Source organism: Heloderma suspectum, chromosome 1, assembly GCF_057233095.1.
Source record: "Heloderma suspectum isolate Gila_16-S chromosome 1, 16-S_ref, whole genome shotgun sequence".
Taxonomy (NCBI): domain Eukaryota; kingdom Metazoa; phylum Chordata; class Lepidosauria; order Squamata; family Helodermatidae; genus Heloderma; species Heloderma suspectum.
Window position 1 is genome coordinate 206,396,528 of NC_139458.1, and position 25,412 is coordinate 206,421,939.

General features: G+C 44.9%; 1 protein-coding gene across 6 annotated transcripts in view; it reads right to left on the minus strand.

Moving 5' to 3' along the window:
- The window catches only part of ANKRD44 (ankyrin repeat domain 44), a 189,974-nt gene extending 183,245 nt beyond the window's left edge, over positions 1-6,729 (minus strand). For all 6 annotated transcript variants that reach the window (XM_084816647.1, XM_084816619.1, XM_084816628.1 and 3 more), the window contains exon 1: positions 6,563-6,729. In XM_084816647.1, coding sequence (XP_084672773.1) covers positions 6,563-6,589 — 27 coding nt within the window. In that variant the 5' untranslated portion in view covers positions 6,590-6,729. The remainder of the gene's footprint in view (positions 1-6,562) is intronic.
- Positions 6,730-25,412: the final 18,683 nt, after the last annotated feature.

A 25,412-nucleotide genomic window follows, 5' to 3' on the forward strand; every position in this document is an offset into this window, starting at 1 on the left:
TTGCTTCAGCTGTGCTGTGCTGTGCTGAAGCAAACCCTGAGCAAGCAAACACCAAACATTTTGAGCTGGAAACACCTGATGAAATCATTTCCAGAGGGGTAGCTCTGTTAGTCTGCTGCGGCAACAACAGCAAAGAGTCTTGTGGTATCTTAAAGACTAACCAATTGTTCTAGTATAAACTTTTGTGGACACTGTCATGTCAGGGGATGCATCTGATGATGTGAACACTGTCCTCAAAAATTTATGCCAGAAAATTTTTGTTAGTCCTTAAGGTGCCACAAGACTCTTTACTGCTTCTGATGAAATCAAACAATTCAGCAAGGCAAAACTATTGCTGTTGTTCAGTTGTTCAGTCATGTCCGACTCTTCATGACCCCATGGACCATAGCACGCCAGGCCTTCCTGTCCTCCGCTCTCTCCCGGAGTGTGCTAAAGTCCATATTCATTGCATCGGTGATGCTATCTAGCCATCTCATCCTCTGCTGTCCCCTTCTCCTTTTGCCTTCGATCTTTCCCAGCATCAGGGTCTTTTCCAGGGAGTTTTCTCTTCGCATTAGGTGGCCAAAATATTTGAGCTTCAACTTCAGTATCTGTCCTTCCAATGAGCACTCAGGGTTGATTTCCTTTAGGATGGACTGATTTGGCCTCCTTGCAGTCCAGGGGACTCGTAAGAGTCTTCTTCAGCACCACAGTTCGAAAGCATCAATTCTTCGGCACTCAGCCTTCCTTATAGTCCAGCTCTCGCAGCCATACGTTGCTACTGGGAAAACCATAGCTTTGATTATACGAACCTTTGTCAGCAAGGTGATGTCTCTGCTTCTTACTATGCTGTCTAGGTTGGCCATAGCTTTCCTCCCAAGGAGCAAGCGTCTTTTAATTTCATGGCTACAGTCACCGTCTGCGGTGATCTTGGAGCCCAAGAAAATAACATCTGTCACTGCTTCCATTTCTTCCCCTTCTCTATGCCAGGAAGTGATGGGGCCACATGCCATGATCTTAGTTTTTTTTAATGTTGAGTTTCAAACCAGCTTTTGCAATCTCCACTTTCTCCCTCAACAAGAGGCTCTTTAGATCCTCTTCGCTTTCTGCCATTAGGGTGGTATCGTCTGCGTATCTGAGGTTGTTGATAATTCTCCCGGCAAACTTAATTCTGACCTGTGATTCATCCAACCCGGTGTTTCTCATGATGTACTCTGCATATAAATTAAATAAGCAGGGCGACAATATACAGCCTTGTCGTACTCCTTTCCCAATTTTGAACCAAGCTAAACCTGCTTAAGCCTAGCTTGTAGGATTTTGAGCATAACCTTGCTGAACCTGCTGAAGCCTATCTTGTAGGATTTTGAGCATCACCTTGCTGGCATGTGAAATGAGCGCAATTGTACGGTAGTTTGAACACTCTTTGTCATTGCCCATCTTTGGAATTGGAATGTAAACTGACCTTTTCCAGTCTTGTGGCCATTGCTGAGTGTTCCAAATTTGTTGGCATATTGAGTGCAGCACTTTAACAGCATCATCTTTTAGGATCTTAAATAGCTCAGCTGGAATACTGTCATCTCCGCTAGCTTTGTTGTTAGGAATGCTTCCTAAGGCCCACTGGACTTCACTCTCTAGGTTGTCTGGCTCAAGTTCAGTGACCGCACTATCATGGCTATCAGGCACATTAAGATCTTTTCTGTATAGTTCTTCTGTGTATTCTTTCCACCTCTTCTTAATCTCATCTGCTTCTGTTAGGTCCCTGCCTTCTTTGTCCTTTATCATGCCCGTCTTTGCACAAAACGTTCCCTTGATATCTCCGATTTTCTTGAAAAGATCTCTAGTCTTTCCCATTCTGTTGTTTTCCTCGATTTCTTTGCATTGTTCATTTAAGAAGGCCTTCTTGTCTCTCCTTGCTATTCTCTGGAACTCTGCATTCAGTTGGATATATCTTCCTCTTTCTCCCTTGCTTTACGCTTCCATTCTTTCCTCAGCTACTTGTAAAGCCTCATCAGACAGCCACTTTGCTTTCTTGCATTTCTTCTTCTTTGGGATTTCTTTTTCTTTGGGATTTTCTTTTTCTTTGTTTGTTGTTGTTGTTGTTTAAAAAAAAGAATTAGGGCGCAATCCTATGTACGTTTAGACAGAAAAAAGATCCTACAATGCTGGCTGGGGAATGCTGGGAGTCATAGGACATTCTTCTGTCTAAACATGCATAGGATTGCACCCTTAAAGAAAAACCCAAAATGTTATGGCTCCAATGGAAATCACTCACAAATTTGGCTGCCAGTCCACCCTTACAGAGATAAACAATTAAGGTAAAAGGCAGCCAGCACTGCTCCTTCACTCTGTGTGTGAGTGTGTGTGTGTGTGTGTGTGTGAGAGAGAGAGAGAGAGAGAGAGATTCATCCCCTCGAGGGAGAGCCTTAGGGAGCAATCCTATGCATGCTTAGACAGAAAAAAAGTCTTACAACTTGCAGCATGTTCCAGACAGCATGGATGGCTATGGCATGCTGGGAGTTGTAGGATTTCTTTCTGTCTAAACATGCATAGGACTGTGCCCTTAAAAATCCTCTGCAGGCAATGCCACTTGGAGCTTGGCTCTTAAGAACCACTGCTGATCTACCAGATTCTGCCCTGATCCTATCCCCATCCGCAACCAGCAGAACCAGTAACAGTGAACTCAAAAGCTGGCAACCCTAGTAGTGCTTGATCAGTCATCTCTGGAGGAATAAAGAGAGTTAAATAGGAAAGCAACAAGACTGTCTCTGTGATATGGAGCAAAAAAGAAAATCTAAGGCACTGGCTGATGGCAACACTGAAGCATGCTGGCACAGAGCAAGCATCCTTCGACCCCAACATGCCAATGGCAAGAAATTTAGCTAAGCATATGGGCTGCTGTGATATAAATATGATGACTAACTATACAAACACAGCATCACAGCTGTGTCAGGGGCTCTGGGCATATTCCACAGGCTTGGAAGGAACCCACAAGAGGGGCTTCTTTGGCATAAGGCTCTTTGAGGCCATCACCAACTTATAGCTGTCAAGGTGGAGACTCCCTCTATGTGATCCGGGAGCCAGTCTGCTCCCCCAAGGGCTGATCTTCCGGACAGGCACTTGCCCAGGGCCACCAAGAGGAAGAGGCCACCAAGCTGAGCTTGAAGACTTTGTGTTCATTGAATGTACTGTCTGCAGTGAGCTAGGGCCAACAAAGAAGCACAAGCTTCTTCAACTTTTTCTCCAAAGAAAAAGTTAGTTTGGGTACTAGCTATAAAAATGAACTGTCATCAGTTAGTTTTAAAGTACATTCCTTTTTCAATTTCCAATTTAATGTTGTTTATTCTACATAAAAATCAGCAGAACAGGGCTTTAATCTGTTTTTGCGGAGATGAACATGAGGGGTGGGGGGAGCAAAGACTCCAAATAGGCAGTTGGCAGGTCAGCTGATGGGAGAATTAGCACAAGGTTTGCCCTGCAACATAGACTTCTTAAGCTGAAGAAAAGCCCTTGGTTCACGCCAGAGTTTATTTCTATCAATAGGTATGTCTGAAGCAAATTTAATTTCTTTCCCAGCCCACCATGGACGGTTAGGAAAGGTTTAGAACTGCAGTTCCCAGGAGGACTGGATTAAAAGACATGATTTCAGGCAAAGACTTTAAGCATTGAAATGCCATACTTTTATCAGCAATAGCACAGAAATCTCCAATATTAACTGTTGCTAGGACGTTCAATTTACAGAGCCTACCTGGCTCTCCTGATTTATGAGACTCTGCGCTACCCTGTAGTGCACAGAGAAAGCCTCCTGGTGTGAAACAATTTTGCCATTAGCTAGAAGCATCAAATATGAAGGCACGGCTGTATCAAGGGGCATGCCAGAGACAGGGCTTATAAAAACATTGCTTACTTGCACAAATTATGAAAATATATCTAGGCTGCTAGAAGACAACACACCGCACCTTCAACACCTTTAATGTTTATTTCTTATCTTATGAGATCACAGGCATATCTTCCAATCCAAACTTTCTATGCACTGTAGAAGCAATGTAAATAGAGGATCTCAGTGGGCAATTAAAAAAAAAAACAAATGAAGTTGTTGAGTAAGGATGCACTAGTGTCTGTATAGCAAAGAGGAAGTATTAAACTAAGAAGAATCTGATGATCATTTTGGAAGTAGTAGAGGATTTGGACTGATACCAGTGCTACAGATTATAAACAGACCAAGTTAAACCAAAATTAGCAGATTAAACCAAGCAAGTGAAGAACAGCTGGGACAGTCTGAAGATAAATTAGCCCACTGTTAGAACCATAATGTTATTTTTAATGCTTTGTGCTATTAACAGTAAGAGTGCAATCCCATACACATTTACTCAGAAGTACCCCATTTAGCTCAATGGGACTTACTCCCAGGTAAATGTGCAATCATAACAAGAATAAGGTGTGCTATGCTATTTAAGTACCATTTCAATCGAGAAATTAGATAAACGTAACCATTTTTACATAACAACTGAATGGTTTAGCAATAAAATCCAATGTACTCTTAAAGTGTTCAAACATGCAAAAAAATGCCTTGGAAAACAAATAATTTTTGCCTAGTGAACAGCAGCAGTTAAGTCACCAAAAATGTTTAAAGGACAGCCTTCCTAGCATACATTTACAGCATTCATCCTATTACTCTGTATGTCTAATGGGACAGTTGTTCTAAAAATAATTATAAAGTTATACACAAGTGCACACAATACTTTCAAGAGAATTTTACGGCAACCTACCATCATAATATTTAAACCTGTGACTCCCACTATAGACTTATACGTATCTGCTTTGTGGCACATTCAGGGAACGCAGAGACAATGAATTCTTCCCCATCCCATGTTTCAGACCACATGATTATTTATCAGGAGCATCTCAATCTGTCAAGCTCACTGGCTCTATACAGCACACACTGTAACAAACAAAGCCGCAATCCTATGCATGTTTAGACAGAAAAAAGTCCTACAGTGCTGGCTGGGGAATGCTGGGTGTTGTAGGGCTTTTTTCTGCCTAAACATGCATAGGATTGTGCCCTAAATGGGCTTGTTTGCTAGGCATCCATGACAAAGGCACAAATCCCTTTGCTTCAGAACTAGGATGGAAGTTGATCCTTCCCTGCTCTGATAACGCTAAAGTAGGGATGGGCTCTCCAGGTGTCGTTCGACTGCAACTCCCATCATCCTTCATCATTGGCTATACTGGCTAGGGCTGGTGAGAGCTGCAGTTCAGCAACATCTGGAGGGCCACGCATTCATCACCACTGCTCTAAGGGATGGAAAGCAAAAGTAAAAACATAAAAAAATAAAAAGCCACCGTTGTGTTTCGCTTTTAAGAGAACGGGAGCATCCTAGGATGAGACGCGCCGGGAGAATGCCTTGCGAAGGGGTTCCAAGTTCCAACGCTATGAAATCCCAGCCTTGTCTGAAGCGGATCTAAACGTCCCGTGGATTGGTTAAAGAGCCAGCCAATTATTAGGAGACCCCACCCCCCTTTTAGAACTCTCGCGTCTTAAAAGGCTGCATAAATATTTGAGAATTCTAAAGCAACTGGGGACCGGCCCTGATTGAACAGCCAATTAACAGCCGCGAATGCAGCCGGCTGTAAAGTGTCATGTTTTCAAAAGGGGGGAGACCGGAGGCGGGGGACAGTAAAGGAGAATTAAAACCTTGGGTGGAAGCCATCCTCGTCTAGGGTGGATTGACGGGGCGCTACAAGGAAGAGCGTTAATTAAAATGTTCCATCCATCTATTTCCCTGTCGGCGGCTCATACCCACGCTTAAAATCGATGATGAGATTCCCTTCCGCTCAGCCACCATCACTACCTCTGCGTAGATGTAGGCGGGGAGGAAGACAGAGAGAGCGCGCGCAGGCAGGTCTACAATGTGGCGGAATCTCAGTTCCAGGGCAAGACATACTGCCACAGCAAAAAGAAAGGCAGATCGCCTGCCGGTTCTTCTAAGTGGCTGATCCAACAACCCGCCCAATAGCCAGAGTTTCTCATGTCTATAAGAACGTATATTTTAAAACCACAAAGCATTCCAATTATGGGATCACACACACCCCGCCTGCCTTCCCCACCCGCCGCCCCCTTCGCCTGTATTTTGACAACTGCATGATTTCCCAGACAATGAGAAACTTGACTGGCTAGTAGACATGCGAGCGGCGATCAGCTGCTGGGAGAAATATAACTATCTACCTCTTCCCCCTCCTCTCTCTCTCTCTGTCTGGATCTGTCTCAGGGCGAAGAAACGTGCCCACTGGAAACAGCACTGGCTCGGACTAAAACGGCCCCCAAAGCCGAATGGCCATCGCCACAGAGAGCAACGCAAGGCGGCTCCGGGGAGACCCGGGAGCTTGCAAGGTTCCGATCCTGGAGGAGAAGAGGAGGACTGGCGTGAGCCACAAAACACTCCTTCGACTTTTTTCTTCTTCTCCCCCGCTCCCGGCTCGAAACAGCAGCGCTCTCCAAACCCTCCCAGCAGCCTTCCACGCAACAGCTTCGCGTTGTGCGCGTTTGCCTCCCGCTCCGATTCTATTGTTGATCCTCTCTTTTTACCTGGTCGGTGAGTTTGAGGACTGCCATTCTCTCGCTCGGGCTTTGCTCACACACATGCAGCTCCGCTGCCTGGAGATGTCAAGCCACGTTCGAAAAGAGGAGACGCTGGACCCGCTGCAACGGACAATCCTCCTCCACCACCTCCTCCCGCTGCTACTTGCTAGGTCAGGAGGAGAAAAGCCTGCTGGTATTTAGCCAAGCCTGCTCCGATACAGGAAGTACTGGATGCATAAACCCAGCGGGCACTGACATCACCCCCTCGCGCGCGCGCGCGCGCACAACCACAAGGCAGCTCTCGGCGTGCACAAGAGCGCCCCCTGCCGATCCCTGCCCGGAAAGGCTCCTTCCCCCTCACCCCCCAATCCGCCTTCGCTTCCGGAAATACGAGGCGGCTACTGCCGCCCGCTGCTCTAGTTTCCATCTGGAGAGCTTCCTTTGTTCCTCTCCCGGCTTTCCCCCTGTCCAATTCGGCCCTTTGCATTTCTTCATCTTCTCCGTGTGCGTGCACTGCACTCAGTTTAATAATTAATAATTTATTATTAACATCATCATCATATAATACATAGGTTGGATCTTAGGATGCAGACCTATGCAGGTTTGGACAAAAAAAAAGACCTACAACTCCCAGCATGGCTGGTTGGGGAATGCTGGGTGGTGTAGGACTTTTTTCTGACTAAACATTCATAGGATTGTGCCTCAAACAGGATTTTCTGACCAGATTCATGTCATATGCTTTCTAAGTGAGGGGTAAGCCCCTGCATAATGGGGAGTTAAGTTATGATAATACAAAGGGAAAGGCTCATGACCTAGCCTTTTCTTTTCTTTTTTTTACACAGAGGCATCACACTGTAAGAAGCTATTTCATAGTAATAAAGGTTATGTAATAATAATAAGTGAGCAGCTAACGAACCTGAAAAACTTTCTTGCCTCTTCTGGGTAAGGTTGCCAAATTTTTTTATTGGCCCTGCTCCTGTGCCTTTTATAGCAGCCAGGCATTCAGGTTAAACTTTTCCTAGCATGGAAAGCTTTGCCTGCTACAGTTCTGCATGTCAGGCTGCTGTTAAAAACACAGGAGCAGGACTCGTCAAAAAGCTGGCACCCCAACCTCTGGGAGAACAAGTGAATATTATAGTAAATAAATTATAGTAAAAGGTAGTAAACGTATAGAATATTTGGCATTTAAATGTCAGTGTTATATCTGACATAATAAATTCTGTTCTTTAAAAACAACAACACATTTTTCCTTTAAGGGAAGGGCAATAGATTACGGCAAGGCCCCAGGGCTGTCTAAAAACAAAGGTGGCATGCTTTTTGTATCACAGTTATTATGTACAGCTTTGACAGCTGACTCCTAGATTGTTAAAATAACCACTTAGTTCATGGGGGGAGCAATCCTATGGCCCCCTAGACAGAGACACAAGCTATCCCCAACCTTCCCCAGCCTCCTTCCCTCCCGCTCCCTGACACCTCAGCTAGATAGGCAAAAACACCCATCTAACTAAAATGCAGAGCAGGGGGAGCACGGAGGCAAGGATCGCCTCCGCTGCTTCTCCCGCTTTGCACTGGACGGCCGTAAGCGCTGAGTTCAGAGGCTTATGGCCATCCCAACAGGATTGCACCCTAAGATTATGAAGTAAGCATATTAATACTATTTTCACCAGTTGAAAGCAAGGACAAATGTTCAGCATTTATAACTCTTCCCCATTATTTCCATTATACATGCCTCTTGATTCTGCATTCAAAATGTGGTCCACAGCAAAAAGACTTCATGGTTCCTGAATGTCTATATCCCTAGCTAGCTCGGCAGAACTTTACAGCAGAATTCATATAGGTCAGCGGTGCCAATCTAGTTTCAGATGGGGGGGGCGAATTGCCCTCCACCCGGTCCTCTGCCAGCAGGATGACATGAGTGCGCGTGGCCACACCCACTGATCATCACCTCACCCCTGCCCATTTTGCCTTTCTCCATGCTGAGAGGGGCACAGAGAAGCACCATGATTTAGCACAAAGCTTTGGGCAGTATGTGGTGCACAAAAGAACTTGGCCAGTACTAGGAAGAGTGGCAGCTGTCCCCCAGTGCTGGCTACTTGTCATCTCTGCTGTTATCTCCAATCTCAGAACTATCTAATCCAACATTTGAGTGGCCATAGCTCAGTGTGACAGAGCACATGCTTTGCATGCAGAAGGTCCCAGATTCGATTCCCAGCTTCTCTGGGTAGGGTGAGGAAAGAATCCTGCCTGAAACCCTGGTGAGCCGCTGCCAGTCAGTGTTGAGAGTACTGGACTAGTTAGGGCAGCTTCCTATGTTCCTATTTTATTCTGTTTCCCACAGTGGCAAGATAGATGCCTTATGGGAAGCCCACAATAAGGAGATGAGGGTAAAAGCCTGCTGTTGTTCCCCAGCAAACAATAATTCTCTAAATCAGAGGTGGGAAACCTCAGAGGATCCAGGCCTCCTCTCCTGGACCCTCCCATGGGCCACATTCCTTCTACGACTGCTGTGCCTGCAAGTCAATAGCAAGAAACTGGAAAAAAATCAGTAGTGAACTGCTATGGAGGGTTAGAAGTGACAAATCTGGCTTGTTTTCAAGCAAAAATTTTAGCCTCCATAGAGGTTTGCCACCAAAATTCAGTGACAAACTGCCGATTCTGGGGTTTTACCACTGCTTGGCAATTTTGGTGCCGTGTAAGGGGCTTTGAGGGCAGTACCAGAGGCTGGGGGTATGGGATTCCCATAGAGTTATAGCACATCAAATGAATGGGATCCCCATGGAGGACATCAAAATATATTAATAATCAAAATGAACAAACCTGAATACTCCCAAAAGGAACATCAGGTTTGGATATCAAATAAACAGAATCTTCATGTTTCAACATACGTAATGTAGCCCAGTTCTGTGCTAGAAACATTTGTTTGTTTACATTCTCAGAGTACCACATAGATATAATATTTATAATATTCCATGAAAGTCTTTCACTTGTTAACATGTATCCCCTCCAGACATGTGTAAGAATATGCATGTCCCGAGGTACAAGCATATAGGGCAGTTTAATGTTTAAGCTAATTTCTCCATTTCTGAGTCCTGTGCATGGACATATATAGTATTTATTTGATCTTCTACCTTAGATGTTAGATGTTATTTATTTGGTCTTCTACCTTAGATGTTAGATGTTATTTATTTGGTCTTCTACCTTAGATGTTAGATGTTATTTATTTGGTCTTCTACCTTAGATGTTAACATGCCTAGGATTATTTCTTATATATGTGTTTGGTATCTAAACTGAGGGCTGCTGTGCACACAAGACTAGGCTGCAGACATGTGTGGTAGGCCTGGATGTAAACGGGCTGGGCCACCATTCCAGTTGGAACGCTAGGGTTTCTGGGAGAGAAGAAAAGGAGGGAGACAAGGGAGAGGAGGATGGCAAGATCGGGAAGAGAAAATTGCTCACAGCAGTTTGTCTTCAGCCATGGACAGAGTGCAGTGACTAGCCCTTAAGCAAGAGAGGGAAGTCTGGCAATTAGGGTGGCGAGCTTTGGTGCACACACACGCCAGTTTCTAGCACCGTGTGCACTAGCTCCTGCTGCTCCTTGTTTCATCTTTGCTGTGAACCCCTGGGGTCGCAGAGATGCCAGGTTACAGTATGTGCTGCCCAAATCCTCTGGAGCAGGGGTGGGCAGAAAGTAGATCTCCAGATGTTTTGGACCTCCACTCCCAGCATTCATGGCCACTGGCCATGCTGGCAGGAGCTTCTGGGAGTTGAAGTCCAAAACATCTGGAAATCTACCTTCTGCTCACACCTGCTCTACAGCAGTGGTGGGCAACTTCTGGCCCTCTGCATGTTTTGGCCTACAACTCCCATCAGCCCTCACCATTAGCTATGCAGATTAGGGCTGAAGGAGGTGATAGGCTAAAACACCTGGAGGGCTACAAGTTGCCAACCCCTGCTCTAGAGGATCTTGGAAACCACAGGGGCTTGAAGAAGAAACCAGGGGGACTAAGAACAGCAGATTGCTACTTCAGCAGAAATAGGGCCTTAGCCAGAGCCAGGTATTCTGGCTAGAATAGTTGACGAGGCTCTCTGACAGAACTGTGAGTTCCACGGCTTAAGACTAGAGTGATTTCAGAAAAGGGAGAGAGAGATCAGCCAGGAACACAGAGCTTGGGTTTTTGTAGTGGACAAAATTAATCCTGAAAGATTATTGTTATTAATAAAGACATCTGATGTCTTTTCTCCAAATCTAATCAGACTGGGATTTCTCCAGGATCGCTATATTTAAGGGTGAAGATGTCCTTGGAAGTATATGACCCTTTGCCTGGGTTGTATTCATGCCTACATCCAGATTAATGTGCCCTAATCCCATTGTGAGACATTCGATTTTGGTGTGGCAGATTAGGTTACATTGCTGAATCTTGTCCTGAGTTTGTGACCAAAATGCCATGACCTTAGAGGCACTCAATTACTGGAACTTCCTGCTCATTTTGGCTGGATATACAAGCCCTCCAGGTTTGTCTGGGTACATGCTGAATGTCTTAAAGTGACAGCACACAATATACTGGGGCAATGTGTCTCTCACGATCCTAGGCCAACAGCCTGCCAATACAATACTATACTATACTTCACTTCCCTCTATTTGTAATGTTCAGGTTGTGAGTGCCATTGCTTAAGAAGCCAATATGGGACCACCCTACTGAGAAGAGGGAAGTGTGATATCCCTAGGGATCCCTTAGAAGGCCCTGGCCCATAGAGGTCACTGGGTGGGTCACTTGGCTTGTCCGCTGAGTCCAAAGCTCCCCTAATACTTTCCAAATTGACCTGCTGCCATCACCTGCTGATTTGCAAAGAGCAGTAGGACTCTCCTCTTACTTGGCTGTGTCATTCAAAGCCAGCACAGACTAACCTTAGAATCCACCCAGGACAGAACACATGTAGTTAAAACAATAACTTTTTTTTTCATGGAGCATAACATCAAGAACAAGTAGTGTTCTGATAAAAGCAAATAAATAATAACTTCACTCAGCCTTCCCCAACCTGGTGCCCTTCAGATATATTTGCATTACAATTCTCCATGGCCATACTGGCTGGGGATGATGGGAGTTGCAGCCACTCTAATCCTAACTTTGGCTCCTGCTTCCTCTGTCTCTCCCCATCCTAACTCAGCTCTGTCTCCTTACCTACTCACTTCCCCTGTCAGCTCCCACTTCCAACTGGATCTCTCAGCTGACTTCAGCTCCACCCACCATTTAATTCTGCCCCCTGCCATCAATCATTCCTCCACTCATTCTTCTATTATTAGCAGGTTTGGGGGAGTCCCAAGATTTGCAGCAATAATTTTAAAAATCTTTAGGAAAAAAAGAAACAGGGCGGGAACCCAGAGATACCGGAATGTGGACTGAACATGGTCAGTAGCCATGGAATGACAACTAACTGCTCCGAAAAACAAAACAGACAACTATATTATACTATATTATAACCCTTATCACTACTCTTCCCCCACCTCCACAAGTATATAGAATATTTATTTGAAAGTTCTACACCATTTTAATGGGACTTACTGCCTATATACAGTGTACATACACGCATCCAAGCTGATCCTATCCATATTAACTCCAAACTAAACACCAGTGATTTCCATGGGTCTTACTCTCCAAGTAAGAGTTCCTAGGATTCCAACATTAATGTGACTATTTCTTTGAAAAGTTAAAGAAAGCCTTCCTGACACCATAGACCTCATACTTGCTATCTGGAAATCATTCACAATTATTTTCATGAGACTAGTAAGTGCGTTCAGGACTGAAATCGCAAAATAATGACAATAGAGTGCAGGCGGTGTTTGTTCTTTTTAACTTAATTGTTGTGAAAAGAACACAGGATGCTTTATAAAACAGTTGTGTGTTTTTTTAGGCATACCTGCTTGCAAGCAGTGTAACCAAACAAAATATATGGGTATATTACAGGATCAGTCTGAGCCTTCTCCCCCAAAATCTCCATCCTTGCTGCACAAGAAACAGCTGAGATTTTAACTACTAAATGGAATGCCAGGGATTCCAGAGCCAGAAGGTGGTAGGAAGTCTAAACAAAAATATAAGTTGCAACACATTTTCAAATCACATGCCCAAAATACATGTATAAATGCCTGCCTACAGTTATTGCAGTGTACATTTAGAAATTCAATGAAATGTATGATTATCCCTGAATTTTCGGCTAGACAGCCGATTGCAGCTGTCTAGCCACGGGAGGACGGAGTGGGAGAGGAGGCTGCTGTACGACACTTTGGATGTGTCCTACGGGCATTTCCGCCCTCCCCGCCCTGGAATGCCCCCAGCCACGCTCCTTTTTGGCCGCTCCGCACTCCTCTTGCAAGTGCAGAGGATGGGGCCGTTCCGCGCTGCCTCCAAGGCAGAGCAGAAGTGTCAGGAGGTCAGTTCTCCAGGAACCAACCTCAGGGCACGGGCTGCGAGGTTGGTTCCCAGAAAACAAGTTATCCTATGGCTGTCTAGCTGCTGTCTAGCTGCTGTCTAGCGGCCATAGGATTGCTCCCTAAGTATGTCAATAAATTATGCAATATATATCTGTTATTCTGTGTAATCTATACATAAATAATCTCAAACTCAGTATATTTATATGGTATCTGGGATTTTCAACCACGTTTTCCACAGCAAACATCACCAGGAATTCAGGCGCCCTCCCAGTTTAGAAATAAATAGAAACAATATCTTCCATATCTTTCTTATACATAAAACAACAACAACCGTGCTCTGAATAAATGTTTCTATGGTTATTTATAAGGACACCATCCTTCCTTAAGAAAATATAACCTTGACTGGTTTGGTAGGTACCTCAAGAGATCGGCCCTCCCCCTCAAATGGCTATGTTTATTTACTTCCATTTCAGGAAGACTTTGTTCAACTACATTATCAGGAGGATCTCCCACCAATAATTTATGGATTAACTCTAATTTATGACATTTATTTGTCTAGAGAAACTTCAACATTAAAACTTTAAAAAAAAATCTTATCTCTCTCTCTCTTATGGGAGGCTCACCCGGTGGCAAGATAGTTATCTGTTCAGAGCAGACAAAGGTGCTCTATTCTCCCAAGCTTTTTAATGTATTTTTTAAAACTTCTGGGTATTTTGTTATAGTTTATCTATTAATTTTATCTTGGGTGTTTTTGGTAAACTGCCCTGCAAGCTTCGCTGAAATATATAAACTGTTTAAACAAGTACATAAATAAGGCTGCAGTCCTAAGCACACTTTCCTGAGAGTAAGCATCACTGAACACAATGGGATTTATCTTTTGATATTTTATTCTATACTTATATCATAAGGATGTTGCTTTTTATTATTATGTTTTTATCCTGCTCTTCCTCGAAGGAGCTCAGTGTGCCCCTCCCCAATTTTAGCACCACAACTACCCTGTGAGGTAGGCTGGCTGAGAGTGTATGCCTGGCCCAAGTTGTCTAGTGAGTTCCATAGCTCTTTGTGCTTTTGAACCAGTCTGACATGCTATCTACTACATTGCTGATGTTATTACTTCTACATCTGTTCAGTATGTACAATTTTGTTCCACTTGTATGTGTTGGATGTCTTGCTATGTTGCAAAAGACAAAGGCTAACAACAAAAGTTTAAACCTTGTAGTTGCGTTGGTTTTAACTTTTAAGGCTCTAAATGGCTTGGGACCAGGTTACCTGAGGGAAGTGTGCCTACCTGGACATTAAGATAATCATCTGAGGCCTTCCCCAGGTGCCCCGGCCAAATGAGGCAAGGAGGGTGGCTACAGTAGAGAGGGCCTTTTCTGTGGTGGCATCCTCGGTGTGGAATAGGCTTGTCTGGTGCCTAAGTTGTGCTTTTTTTGATGCCAGGTGAAGAACTTTTTATTTGCACAGGAGTTTTAATACCTGTTTTTAGTGCTTTTAGTACAGTATTGCTGCCGATTTTAATTTAGTTTAATGTGTTGGAATGGTTTCATCCTTTGCTGCTAGTCCTATCTTGATTCTATTCCACACGGTTTTTATTCCTTGTTTTAATGTTTGCATTTTATGTTTTTCATGTATTGTACACTGCCCAGAGAACTTCAGTTATTGGGCATTTTAAAAGTAAAGGGAAGGAAGGAAGGAAGGAAGGAAGGAAGGAAGGAAGTTAAAGTGGATGTTGTCTAAAGCAGGGCTTCTTAAACTTCCCCATAATGAGTCTCCCTGAGGCAGCAGTGCGCAATCTGCAGCCTCAGCTTAATTTCAAATGCCTTCTGCAAGCAAGCAGTTCAGACCTCTGGCAATTGGGGTCTATTCCTCCCCTTGCAGCCTGCTGGGTGGGGAGAAAGAAAGCAAGAAAAGCGGGTGGCCCCACCCACCCCGTGATGTGGTAAATTCTGAAGTGCAGGTGCCTACCATGACAGTCCCCATAGCCACACCGCCAAGGAGAGTCCAAAGCTGCAGGTTCTTGCGTTGATCCATCTCTCTGTGTGCATTATATATGTCTTTTGTAGGTCTTCTGTAAACCAAATGGGTCTTATTTACCCAGTCAAGACAAAGCCCCTCTAAAATATTTTGCATTACAACAGGAAGAGCTCACAACAATATACTGTTGCTGGGTAAATCCATTTTCCGACCAGCATCTGTGAGGATTGCCGCTAAACTCAGAGGAAACAGGGAAGGCGGGGTGGCGGGAGTCACAAACAAAAAGGGTCACAGCACTTTGACTCTGTGTGCCCTGGCTCCATTACGCCATCACTGGCTTCAGCCCCACCCTCCACCAGGATGGGCCACCCTCCCAGATTAATGCAGCTCTTGAAAAAAAAAAGTGCTCCTCCACCACCACCCTGGGGCAAGAAAAAAAAACAGTGCAAGCCTCTCCTACAACAATGAAAGGCAGCTTTACCAATCACAGTGAGAGCCAGTGTGGCGTAGTGGCTAGGGTGTTGGACTGGGAGCCGGGAGATCCAGGTTCTAGTCTCCACTCGGCCATGGAAGCTCACTGGGTGACTTTGGCCCAGTCACAGACTCTCAGCCCAACCTACCTCACAGGGTTGTTGTTGTGAGGATAAATGGAGAGGAGGAGGATAATGTACGCCACCTTGGGTTCCTTAAAGAGGAAAAAAGGCGGGATATAAATGTAATAAATACATAAATAAATAGTGCACATCTTCAAACACCTACTTGATTCCTAAAAGCAAAGCAGAACTAGACAGCTCTGCCCTGCGTCACCTCTTTAACAAGGGTTTCTTGTGCTGATTCAGCTAAGGCAGGGAACACAATCCAAATGCCCCTTTGTTTCACCATAGGGATTTTCAGATCAAGTTTAAATAGATCCAGAAGAATACAAATCATATTTTGGCTTCAAATACTGATTAAGACAGTGGTGCTGCTTGGGCTGGACTTTGGGGGAAACTCCAGGGGCCCACAGCCCAGGGCCACCCCAAAAGAACATCCAGTTAAGTGGCCGATGCAGAAGTAGGCTGCATTTTATTCTCGTAGTCATGATGGTGCTATGATTTGAGTTAAACATGCAAAACCTCATGTGCTCAGAGTTATCATTTTTTGTCAGGGTTGGCAAAGTTTTGTTGTTCTAATTTTTTTTTTTTTTGCTTAATTTATATTACATTTATATCCCACCTTTCTTCCATGCTGGAACCCAAGGTGATGGCATGTGGTTTCCAGGTGGTCTCCTCTCCATGCACTGACCAGATCCAGACCTGCTTAGCTTCAGCAAGGTGGCTGCCTCATATGCCTTCAGGTAACACTCTGGGACCCTGGTAATACCCTGGGACATGCCAGGAATGTACATGCGGTTTTAAAACATGGAATCACAGTTGGAAAGGAGGGAAAGAGAAATGTTAGCTGTGTGCTTCACAGCTGAAGTAATACATGTGGTTATCTAAAGCCCCCCGCCCCACCCCGCCCTGCCAGACTATTAAGCCTAGGGTCTAAAATTGCCTAGTTGCACCACTGGATTAAGTCATTGGTCTCTGCTGCCACTGAGGCAGAAATGCAGCAGTGGTGTCTCCAAAACGAGGGCAACCAGAAATGGCCATCAAGAGCAGGTCAGCCACAGCTACCAATTCTCAGGCTGCAGCAGGGGTGGGCAGAAGGTAGATCTCCAGATGTTTTGGACTTCATCTCCCAGAAGACCCTGCCAGCATAGCCATTGGTCAGAAATCCCGGGAGTTGAAGTCCAAAATATCTGGCGATCTACTTTCTGCCCACCCCTGGACTACAGGACTGAGCGCAGAGTGACAAGCCAATATATATTCATATGCAGAAACGAAGGGGAGCAGAAGTCATGCCAAACGGCAAAAATCCAGAAAGGTAGGCCATGAGATGGGAAGAGGTGGGAGCAGGGAGGAAGTCTAAGGCAGGGGTGGGCAACTTGCAGCCCTCCAGATGTGTTGGCCTACAACTCCCATCATCCCTCACCATTGGCTATACTGGCTAGGGCTGATGGGAGTTGTAGGCCAAAAAAGCTGGAGGGCCACAAATTGCCCACCAGTTTTAAGGTTTAAAGATGCCCCCTTTAAAGACAGAATAGTATCCAGCGGAGCAGGGCACATAAGCCCTTCTGTTAGGAAATACTGAGGAAACCACAACCAACGAAGTGACCTCTTGCCCAAGCAAGGGAGCACTTCAGATGCTTGGTATTTCTAGGGAAAGCAGCCAGAGAGGTACATTGAGTATGCATGTGCTGTGTCAAACAGCAGGATCAGTGCCTGGGACAGCCCTCCTGTACAGATTGGCAGTTGACTGCGCTAAGCACAGAGGAGTAAACATTCAAGTCCCGAGACCCCTGATGATGAGTTTCCCCGATTACATCATATGGAGTATTCCACTTGACTTTGCTAATCCCAGACGTGTTCCCCATTTCCCTTGCCTTGGCCCCCTGTTATCTGTTACATTTCAAAAAGACGTTGTCGGTGTGGGGGAATGTAATACTATCACTGCTAATGCCAAAAAGCTGAAGGGGAAAAAATTATTCCCCTCACTCCAAAAGCCGGCGCAGCATTTTAGCTAAAGAAGGAAATAAGTAACATGAACCAGAACTAGGAATGTAAATGCTTTACAGATGCCTAATAAGGATGTTTCAAAAGGAAAGGAAATCAAAGTGCTTCCTCCAGCGAGGCCACATCCCAAACAAAAAGTAAGGGAAGAGGAGGAGACTGCAAGCACATTCTGGTATATTTACCCTTCTTTGCTCTCAAAGTGAATTTTCATGAAGCAAAGATTAAAAGCAGAAGACAAGCCACAGTAGGTCAGACCAGTGTTCAGGGTTACTGCAACTTCCTGGCTCCACCTAGCTTGTTTATGTGCACATGTGATTGTCAGGGTGGAAACTGAGCCGATGGAACCCCAGAGCAGTTCTGATTCTGAGGAGGATCAGCAATCCGTGGGAGAGGAGCCAGCTCATCCCTCACAGGCACAGCAGCTGGCGGAGATTCCTCCTGCTGGTATTCCTGGGATAGATAGTGACCCTGGCAGTGAGAGAGCGCTGGAGGGGGGCTTGCTGGATGCTCGACGCAGATGCAAAGAGCGACGAGCAATGGAGGGCGCGGAAAGGAGGCGTAGCGCCCATTTGGCGCGCAAGCAACGGCCACCTCCCGTGGACCCAAGGGAAAGAGGGAGGATCTCTCCCTAGCCCATAAGTTCAGGGTCTTCAAGTGACTCTCCTTCAAACGGGGATCAACTGACTACTAGGCGCAAAGGCCACTCTGCTGTTCCTTGCTTAGTCGCTGGTGATTAGCATCTGAAAGAGTCATTAAGTTGTAAAAGGATTAAAGCCTTGACAAGAATCCTTTTGTCTGTGTCTTGAGTTAGCTATTGGAGTCTATTGAAGGAGGCCGCCAGGGCGCTTCTGACAGTGATCAAGGGCATGCAGTGACTTCTCACTGAGAGGGTAATAATAATTCTAGTTTATTATTGCATTTTAACTGGCTTCTCTTAATTCTCAGGGGGGGTGGGGTTTGTATTTCATTGTGATAAACTGTGTTAGGGGCACTTGTGGCCAAAAGGTGAGATATAAATCTTATCAATAAATAAAGTGCCAATGGGTAATTAGTAGCTTCTGAGATTTGATTGTGATCTGGAATTGCCCCTAACAATCTGGAGCTGGTGACAATGGTAGACTATGTGCTACAGGGGTCAGAGCACAGAATGGCTTCCTAGAATATTCTTTCATGTGCTGCATAATACTTATATACCAAGGGTGCACAACCCGTGCTCCCCCCCGCCCAAACTTAACTGTCACCTCCCCAAGCCTGCTTGCCACTGCTGTCACCACCACCAAATTCCCCACTTGCCACCAGTTTCTGGACTGGTATGAAGCTACAGTTGCCAGCAGGCCTCCACAGGCTTTCTAGTGGACAAGCATCATCCTCCAAGTTTGAAGCAGAGGAAATAAAAGAGCATGTGCATGCTACCGTGTGATCATGTGTAAGTTCTGATGGTGGATTCCCATTTCCCAGTGCTCTCACTAGAGCACTGGGTAGACTTGGCCTCTCGAAGTTCCATTTCTGGGCATCACTGAGTTGTGGGCAGGGCTTGGCTGGTGCATGAGCCACTGCAAGTTAAGGTCAAGTCCTAGCAGCAATCTATATCAGGATCGCCATGGGAGAGAGTGGAGAGAAGACTCTCCATTCTTTTTCCCAGAGATCGTCATACAGATCACTCTTTCCCCACCACTGTTAGCAGCCAGAGGTTCCCCTTGGGTTCCCCATCTGCCGGATAAGAAAATATTTAAAGGCAATTAACCTTTAAATACCATGCAAAGAGCAGTTGCCAGCAGCCAGAGTTGTTGCTCAGAACTGAGGTGTGTGTTTGGAGGCAGGAGATGTGGGGGGTGTTTCCACCAGTGATTTACTCTGAGCCAGTTGCATGTTGAGGTCGTTAGGGGTACATGACGTCATGGCCATCCAGCAGCCACCCTGGAGCTGATCAGGGAAAAACTGGATTTCCTGAGACTGCTTGAAGTCCGATTCTTTTCCTCAAGTCGGGTTCTCCTCGGTATAGTTGCTGGGTGTCCCAACTGCCGCATTGACCTCGGGTATGCTAGCCCTGCCCAGGGGTGTGCCTTTCACCGTGACCCCAGTCAAGGGGTGTTTCCTTTAATTGTGCTGAATGAGGTTTGCCCTCAACTGACATGGCACAGTGCGATCTGGAGGCTCCAATTCTCCATGGTTTCTGCCTTTGTGCTTACTGCTTTCTTTCCCACAACAAACCCATTAGTGTCTCCTCAGAAGTAACTCCCATTGTGGTCAATGAGGTCCTGCAGGTTAAAATGGGGGCTGGGTTCTTTGTGTTCTCCGCCCCTCTTTCCCAGCACAAGCATATGTGTGTCTACTTAATTTTTGTGAACGGCCCAGACAGCTTCGGCTATTGGGTGGTATAGTAATGATACATACATACTTGGAAGTAACTCACATTGTGCTCAGTAAGGCTTGCTCCTGAAATGCAGCTGCATCTGGACTTTCAGGGGAAAGCAGAAAGTGTGTGGGGGGGGACCAGGGGAAGCCTCTCTTACTGGTTGAGCAGCCCCTGCCAGTCAGATGATGCTCACTCCAACTCCCACCCCCACCAGGAAGTATGTTCTGGCTGTGGAACCCTGTTCACAGCAAAGCGGATTCCTTTTTAAACATCCGGTACTCCATTAGCTTCTCCTTCCATTGTTGTGGAAACACAGCCCTGCTTACTTGTGAGTAGATATGCAGAGGCTTTGTATTTGAAATGCTTTTTAAAAGTGCTTCCGAATGATTCAGTCCTGCTTACTTGTGAGTAGACATGCAGAGGCTTGCCCTGCATACTTCTGCGTAGGTTTTAAATGGCAACAATCACATTTGGCCTTACCTACAAATGAAACATTGTCTCCATATTTTGCAATTTGGCCCTCAGGATGTAAAAGGTTCCCCACCCTTGCTGTACCAGGAGCATGTGTGCATGCAAACCAGCATGACATCGGGCCCTTTGGGGCTGAAAAGGCTGTGCACCCCTATTATATGGGATTTCCAACCAAGTTTTTAATTATAATCTGATGTCTACTATATCTAATGTCTCTTATGCCTTCTGAGAGATCATCAGCTGAAACAGAGGAAGGAAGGGCTAGGAAATCCCTGTTCGCCACCACCATGGCTGGCTTAGAAGGGTACTAGCTGTCAGCAGGAGAGGATGGGACTAAAAGAGGTATCAATTGCCTTTTGAATATTACCATCTCTGATGTCAAATTTGTGTCCATGTGTTCTTTTTGTATGTGTAAAGACATCCTCATTTGTCCTATGCAGGAAGATTGCAGGCAAATAAATGATGGCACACGTTATATTGGAAGATGACATGTTAATGAACCCCTGCTGGTGCGTCCTGCAATGATGTTTCCAGAGTAGATCTGGGGTAGAGTTGTCATCCGGGTCACAGGGTCTGGTTCCTTTGTATGGTACATGGTCTGTTGTTGCTAGTGAATAGCTGTTTTGGGTCAGGGGTGCTGTCTGTAGGGAAATACAGGCCTACCACCTAAAGGCTGTGCCATCGCTGGGTTTATCAATAGCTGGACAAGAATACCAAATATATTGGGGTTTTGATCATAGCATTCTACACCCCCTGGAAGGACTAATTGCAAAGGCCTGTGAGACACAGTAGGAGCTAGTTATGATCTCCCATTCCTTGTTAGTCTCAGCCTAGATGGCTTTTCAGTTCCACAAACTGGAGGCAAATCCTAGTCTGTTCATTTGACATGACACCGTTGATCAGATGCATCCAATTTCAAGAGGAACTGGCCATTTCAAGGACTACTGTTCAGAGTATTGTTCCTACCCTAGTAATCATGATGAGCTGCACTTGCAGATGTCTTCCTGTTTGGAAAACATGTTTTTGGGGGTGGAGGGTGGGTGGAGAGAAATGTACATTGTAACTATGCCATGCAGGAAAGCTGCTTAATGTCTAAGGACCTGAATGGATGCTTGCCTGGCAGGCTGCAGCTCTTCCAACGAAATGGCAGGGAGCAAGCTTTGGTGACTTCAGAACTCAATGTAAATTACACATGTGAAGAGACATGTTTTTAAAAGTCAGTTTACATGTAAAGACAGAGTGACAGAAAGACTGTATGAAGCAACATTGGCATCTGCTATGAAAGTTAGGATCTACCTCCCACCCCAAACTTATGAACTCAAGCCTGTAGTTCAATTTGTCTAGCTAGGAGAGACCCAGTCTTGAAAATGGGTTTCAGAGCAGAGCACTTGTGAAAACTAAACTCTTGTCAAACGCTCCTAAACACAGGCGAGCATTGCAGATTACCTTAAATCTCATGCAGCTCCTTCTAGCACTCCATGCTAACATTATAGTATGTGCCTGTATGTTGAGAGTGATGGGAGCGAGGGGGTTGCCCAAACTCCCTGCAGTATAGGCAGCGAGTGAACAATTACCTGGTAGACTGCCACCAACCCTTAATGTCCAGTTCAGCCTGACCCAGGGGACTCTGACCTTTCTGGACATGCTTGGGGGGCAGGAATAAGGATCCAAGCTGGCACCCTCTATTGCAAGCCCCTGAGTCTGAAATTTTACGCAGTAGCAATTAGCCCACGCAGAAGGTGCTGAATTTAGTACCGAGGTTTACCTCGGAGGTACATGCACACAACTGTAGATGTAGAAATGAAGTTTATTTACATAGGGGAAAGGCATTTTTAAAAGTATAAAGGGATCAAAGAGAATCTTTGGAACAGTACTCCCAGCAAAAATAACAAAGCCGTACCTAAGCCTATCCTATATGTTGCCTAAGTATGGGACTCCCAAAAGGACAGGGCCCAATCTGGAATCCAAGAATTCACAAGCCCTAAAGCAAGTTGGCACAGGCAGGTGGAGATGGCTCCCCTTTTTATTCTCAGGTCCTTGATAACTTCGGGAAAATTTCCAATAGCCAATCGTAGGCCAACTCCAGCAGAGTTCCCAAAACCCTATGAGGGGCAGGAGAAGTCGCCACAGGATAACAGCTGAGATAGTTCAGCCCAATTACCCAAGACTTACTCTGGACTTGAAGGCCAGGGCTATCTTGAGATAACAGACCCATGGGTGATTGCATCACTTTGTGCTGTTGTAGCTTGGTCAAATGAAGAAATCTCACAGAGCAGAGAAAGAAAAAGGAGTTCTTGAAAATGCGTAGGACAACAAAGCTGGCTGTTTGTGTGGTTTAACTTCCATCATGCTTCCAGTGTAGTCCCTATTTTAAGGCAACCACTGCACACAAAAGCCACTTTGCAAGGCTTTTATACTACCTGCCACTTAACCAGATGGAGATGATCCATTAATTTCAAGAATTCCTGCCTTGAGCAGGGGGTTGGACTTGATGGTCTCGTAGGCTCCTTCCAATCCTACTATTCTATGAATTCTTTGCCACCAGGTCTACCCATCCTTCAAAACCATCATCGCAAAAAGGTGGGTCATTGTCTACCACAGAAGGAAGAAAACTGCACTAATACAAGGAAAACAGTACAGTAGGTAAAACTGATTTCTTAAAATGGAACAAGGCCATATGACGACAGAAATTTCACTTTAGAAACTTTTCCCCAGCATACAAAAAAAGCTTCTATTTGTATTTTCAAAATGAAGGAAACCAGCAAGCAGCAGATAAATACTGAAGTAGATTTAATGCATGTTAACATGGATAGCAGAAACTACAGAATGTTAGCAGAGATGGAGAAACGGTAAAGCAAAAAATTAGAAGGGAACAGTAAGAACAGAAGCCTTTACCAGATGTGCAGTTTCTTTAATCCACGAAGCGGGCAACATTAACAGTCCTTCCCATGGTCAAATACTACTAGCACTCCCCTTTAAAAGGTGACCTTTTGGGTCATCGTTTTGAGGGAAATTAACAGCTTGAGCAACCAATCAACAGAAGCCAGAATACTATAAGCGTTTGGTCCTACTGAAGCCAAGTTTACCAGCATTGGTGATGCATTGTCCAAGTGTACCAAGATGGAATCCTAACACTGTGAAACATGCTCTAAACCTAAGTTTCCACTGCAGTGCAATGACCAGACAGTGCACTACTGTGTGGCAAGTGATGCCTATTGAAATTTCCTACATCCCAGAAAAATCAGGGATATAACCTAGCACAGAGGTGGGCCAAAGGCAGATTGAGATCTTCTGTTAGATCAGAGTGATTTGCAGTAGATTGGCAAAGGTTTCTGACTACCAATTGTCTAACAATAGCAACTGCTAAAAAAGCCCACCACCACTAAATTAGGTTGTTGAAAAAGGACACTTGGGGGGAAAAACCAGGAGGGGATTTTTGTATGAAACGGCTTGTGAGCTTAGTTCTGGAACTCGTCACAAATTTCTGGGCTGAGCATGTGCTCAGAGGCACCCTGTTACTTAATTCTTAGCATATTGTCCACCCACCTGAGCCTCTATTTTGCACCTGGCTCTAGTTTGATGGATCTCAGGGTAAAACACAATGTGTTGAACTGGAACTTGGGAGATCTAGGTTCCAGTCCCCACTTGGCCATGAAGCTCACTGGCTTTGGGCCAGTCAGACTCTCAGCCTAATCTACCTCACAGGGTTGTCTTGAGGAAAAAATGGAGGAGAATCATGTATGCTGCCTTGGACTCCTTTGGGGGAAAGGCGGGATATAATTGTAACAAAGTAGATCCTGCAAGCCTGAAGTCTGCCCAACTGTGCCCTAGCAGAGTATGGTAATAGTCTTACTTGCGGTGCCAAATATAAACATCCCTACCTACTATGAATAACACACTCTTGGTCTCTTACCTCATTATAGTCTTCACATACAGGAGTAGTAGGGACAAAAGGGAAGAAAGCTGTATGTCTATAGACTTTTCTCAGTAAATTTTTAAGTGTTGGCAGAGAAAAGCGTGAGCAGCAATTGTGAGGTTCTGGATCCTTATTCAGAATAAGGCTGCTTGACCTGCAGCAGATACTGACCAAGAATTTCATTCAAAGCAATTAACCAGAGACCACAATACTAATACTGTATGGATTGGATCCAGACTTCAGTTGCAATCCTATAGACTTATCTGGGAGCAAGTCTCATTGAGTTCAGTGTGGCCTACTTCTGAGTAGACATGCCAAGGATTGCACAGCAAGTTACGTTGAACTTGTTGCATTGATTTCAATGGGAATTACGTAGTTTCTAAATTGTCCCATTGATTTTAGTGGGAGCCAAGTTCCACTAAATTAGCTTGGATCCAGTCCTATGTATTTAATCACAAAAATGTCAGCCTAGACTGAAGGGCGATTTGTTTTATATGCAATTTGTTTTTATTAAATTAATAACCCCCCTTTTAAGAACATGTCTACAAATTCAAGCCATTAGTCACCTGGATTTCATTTCCTGCACTTCACTCTTGTTGGATCAGCATACCATGCCAAAACAAAGGGTCCATTCTTTCATGGTACTTTTCATACACTTTACCCTCTCGATACAGATTTTGAAGTCAGCGGTGAATCTGCTAGTTTAATCTAATCAGCTATATAGTTGCAGAATTCTATTTTGACAACAACAAAAGGAGTAATTCCCCTTTTCATCTCAGAATTACTAGCTTAATTTTGCTTTATCATAGTTGTTCATGTAGGAGAAAGGAGCCAACTATCAGTTTTTGAAGTCTTAGAAAAAACAAACTGTATTCCTAGAACATCTCATCACTAGCTGTCTGGAACATATGGCTGATTTTTCCAGGGCTCTAAAGAAAACAATGGAGCAGCACACAATAAAAAAAAAATGCCAAGAAAGGGGAGATTTGGTGGGGTGTTGGCAAAGAGAAAAGAATCAATACCAGTAACTCATGGCAATTCAGTTAATACAAAAACTGCTAATTATATCAGCCACAAAAGTGCATTTTTCCAGGATAAAGACACCACAATAA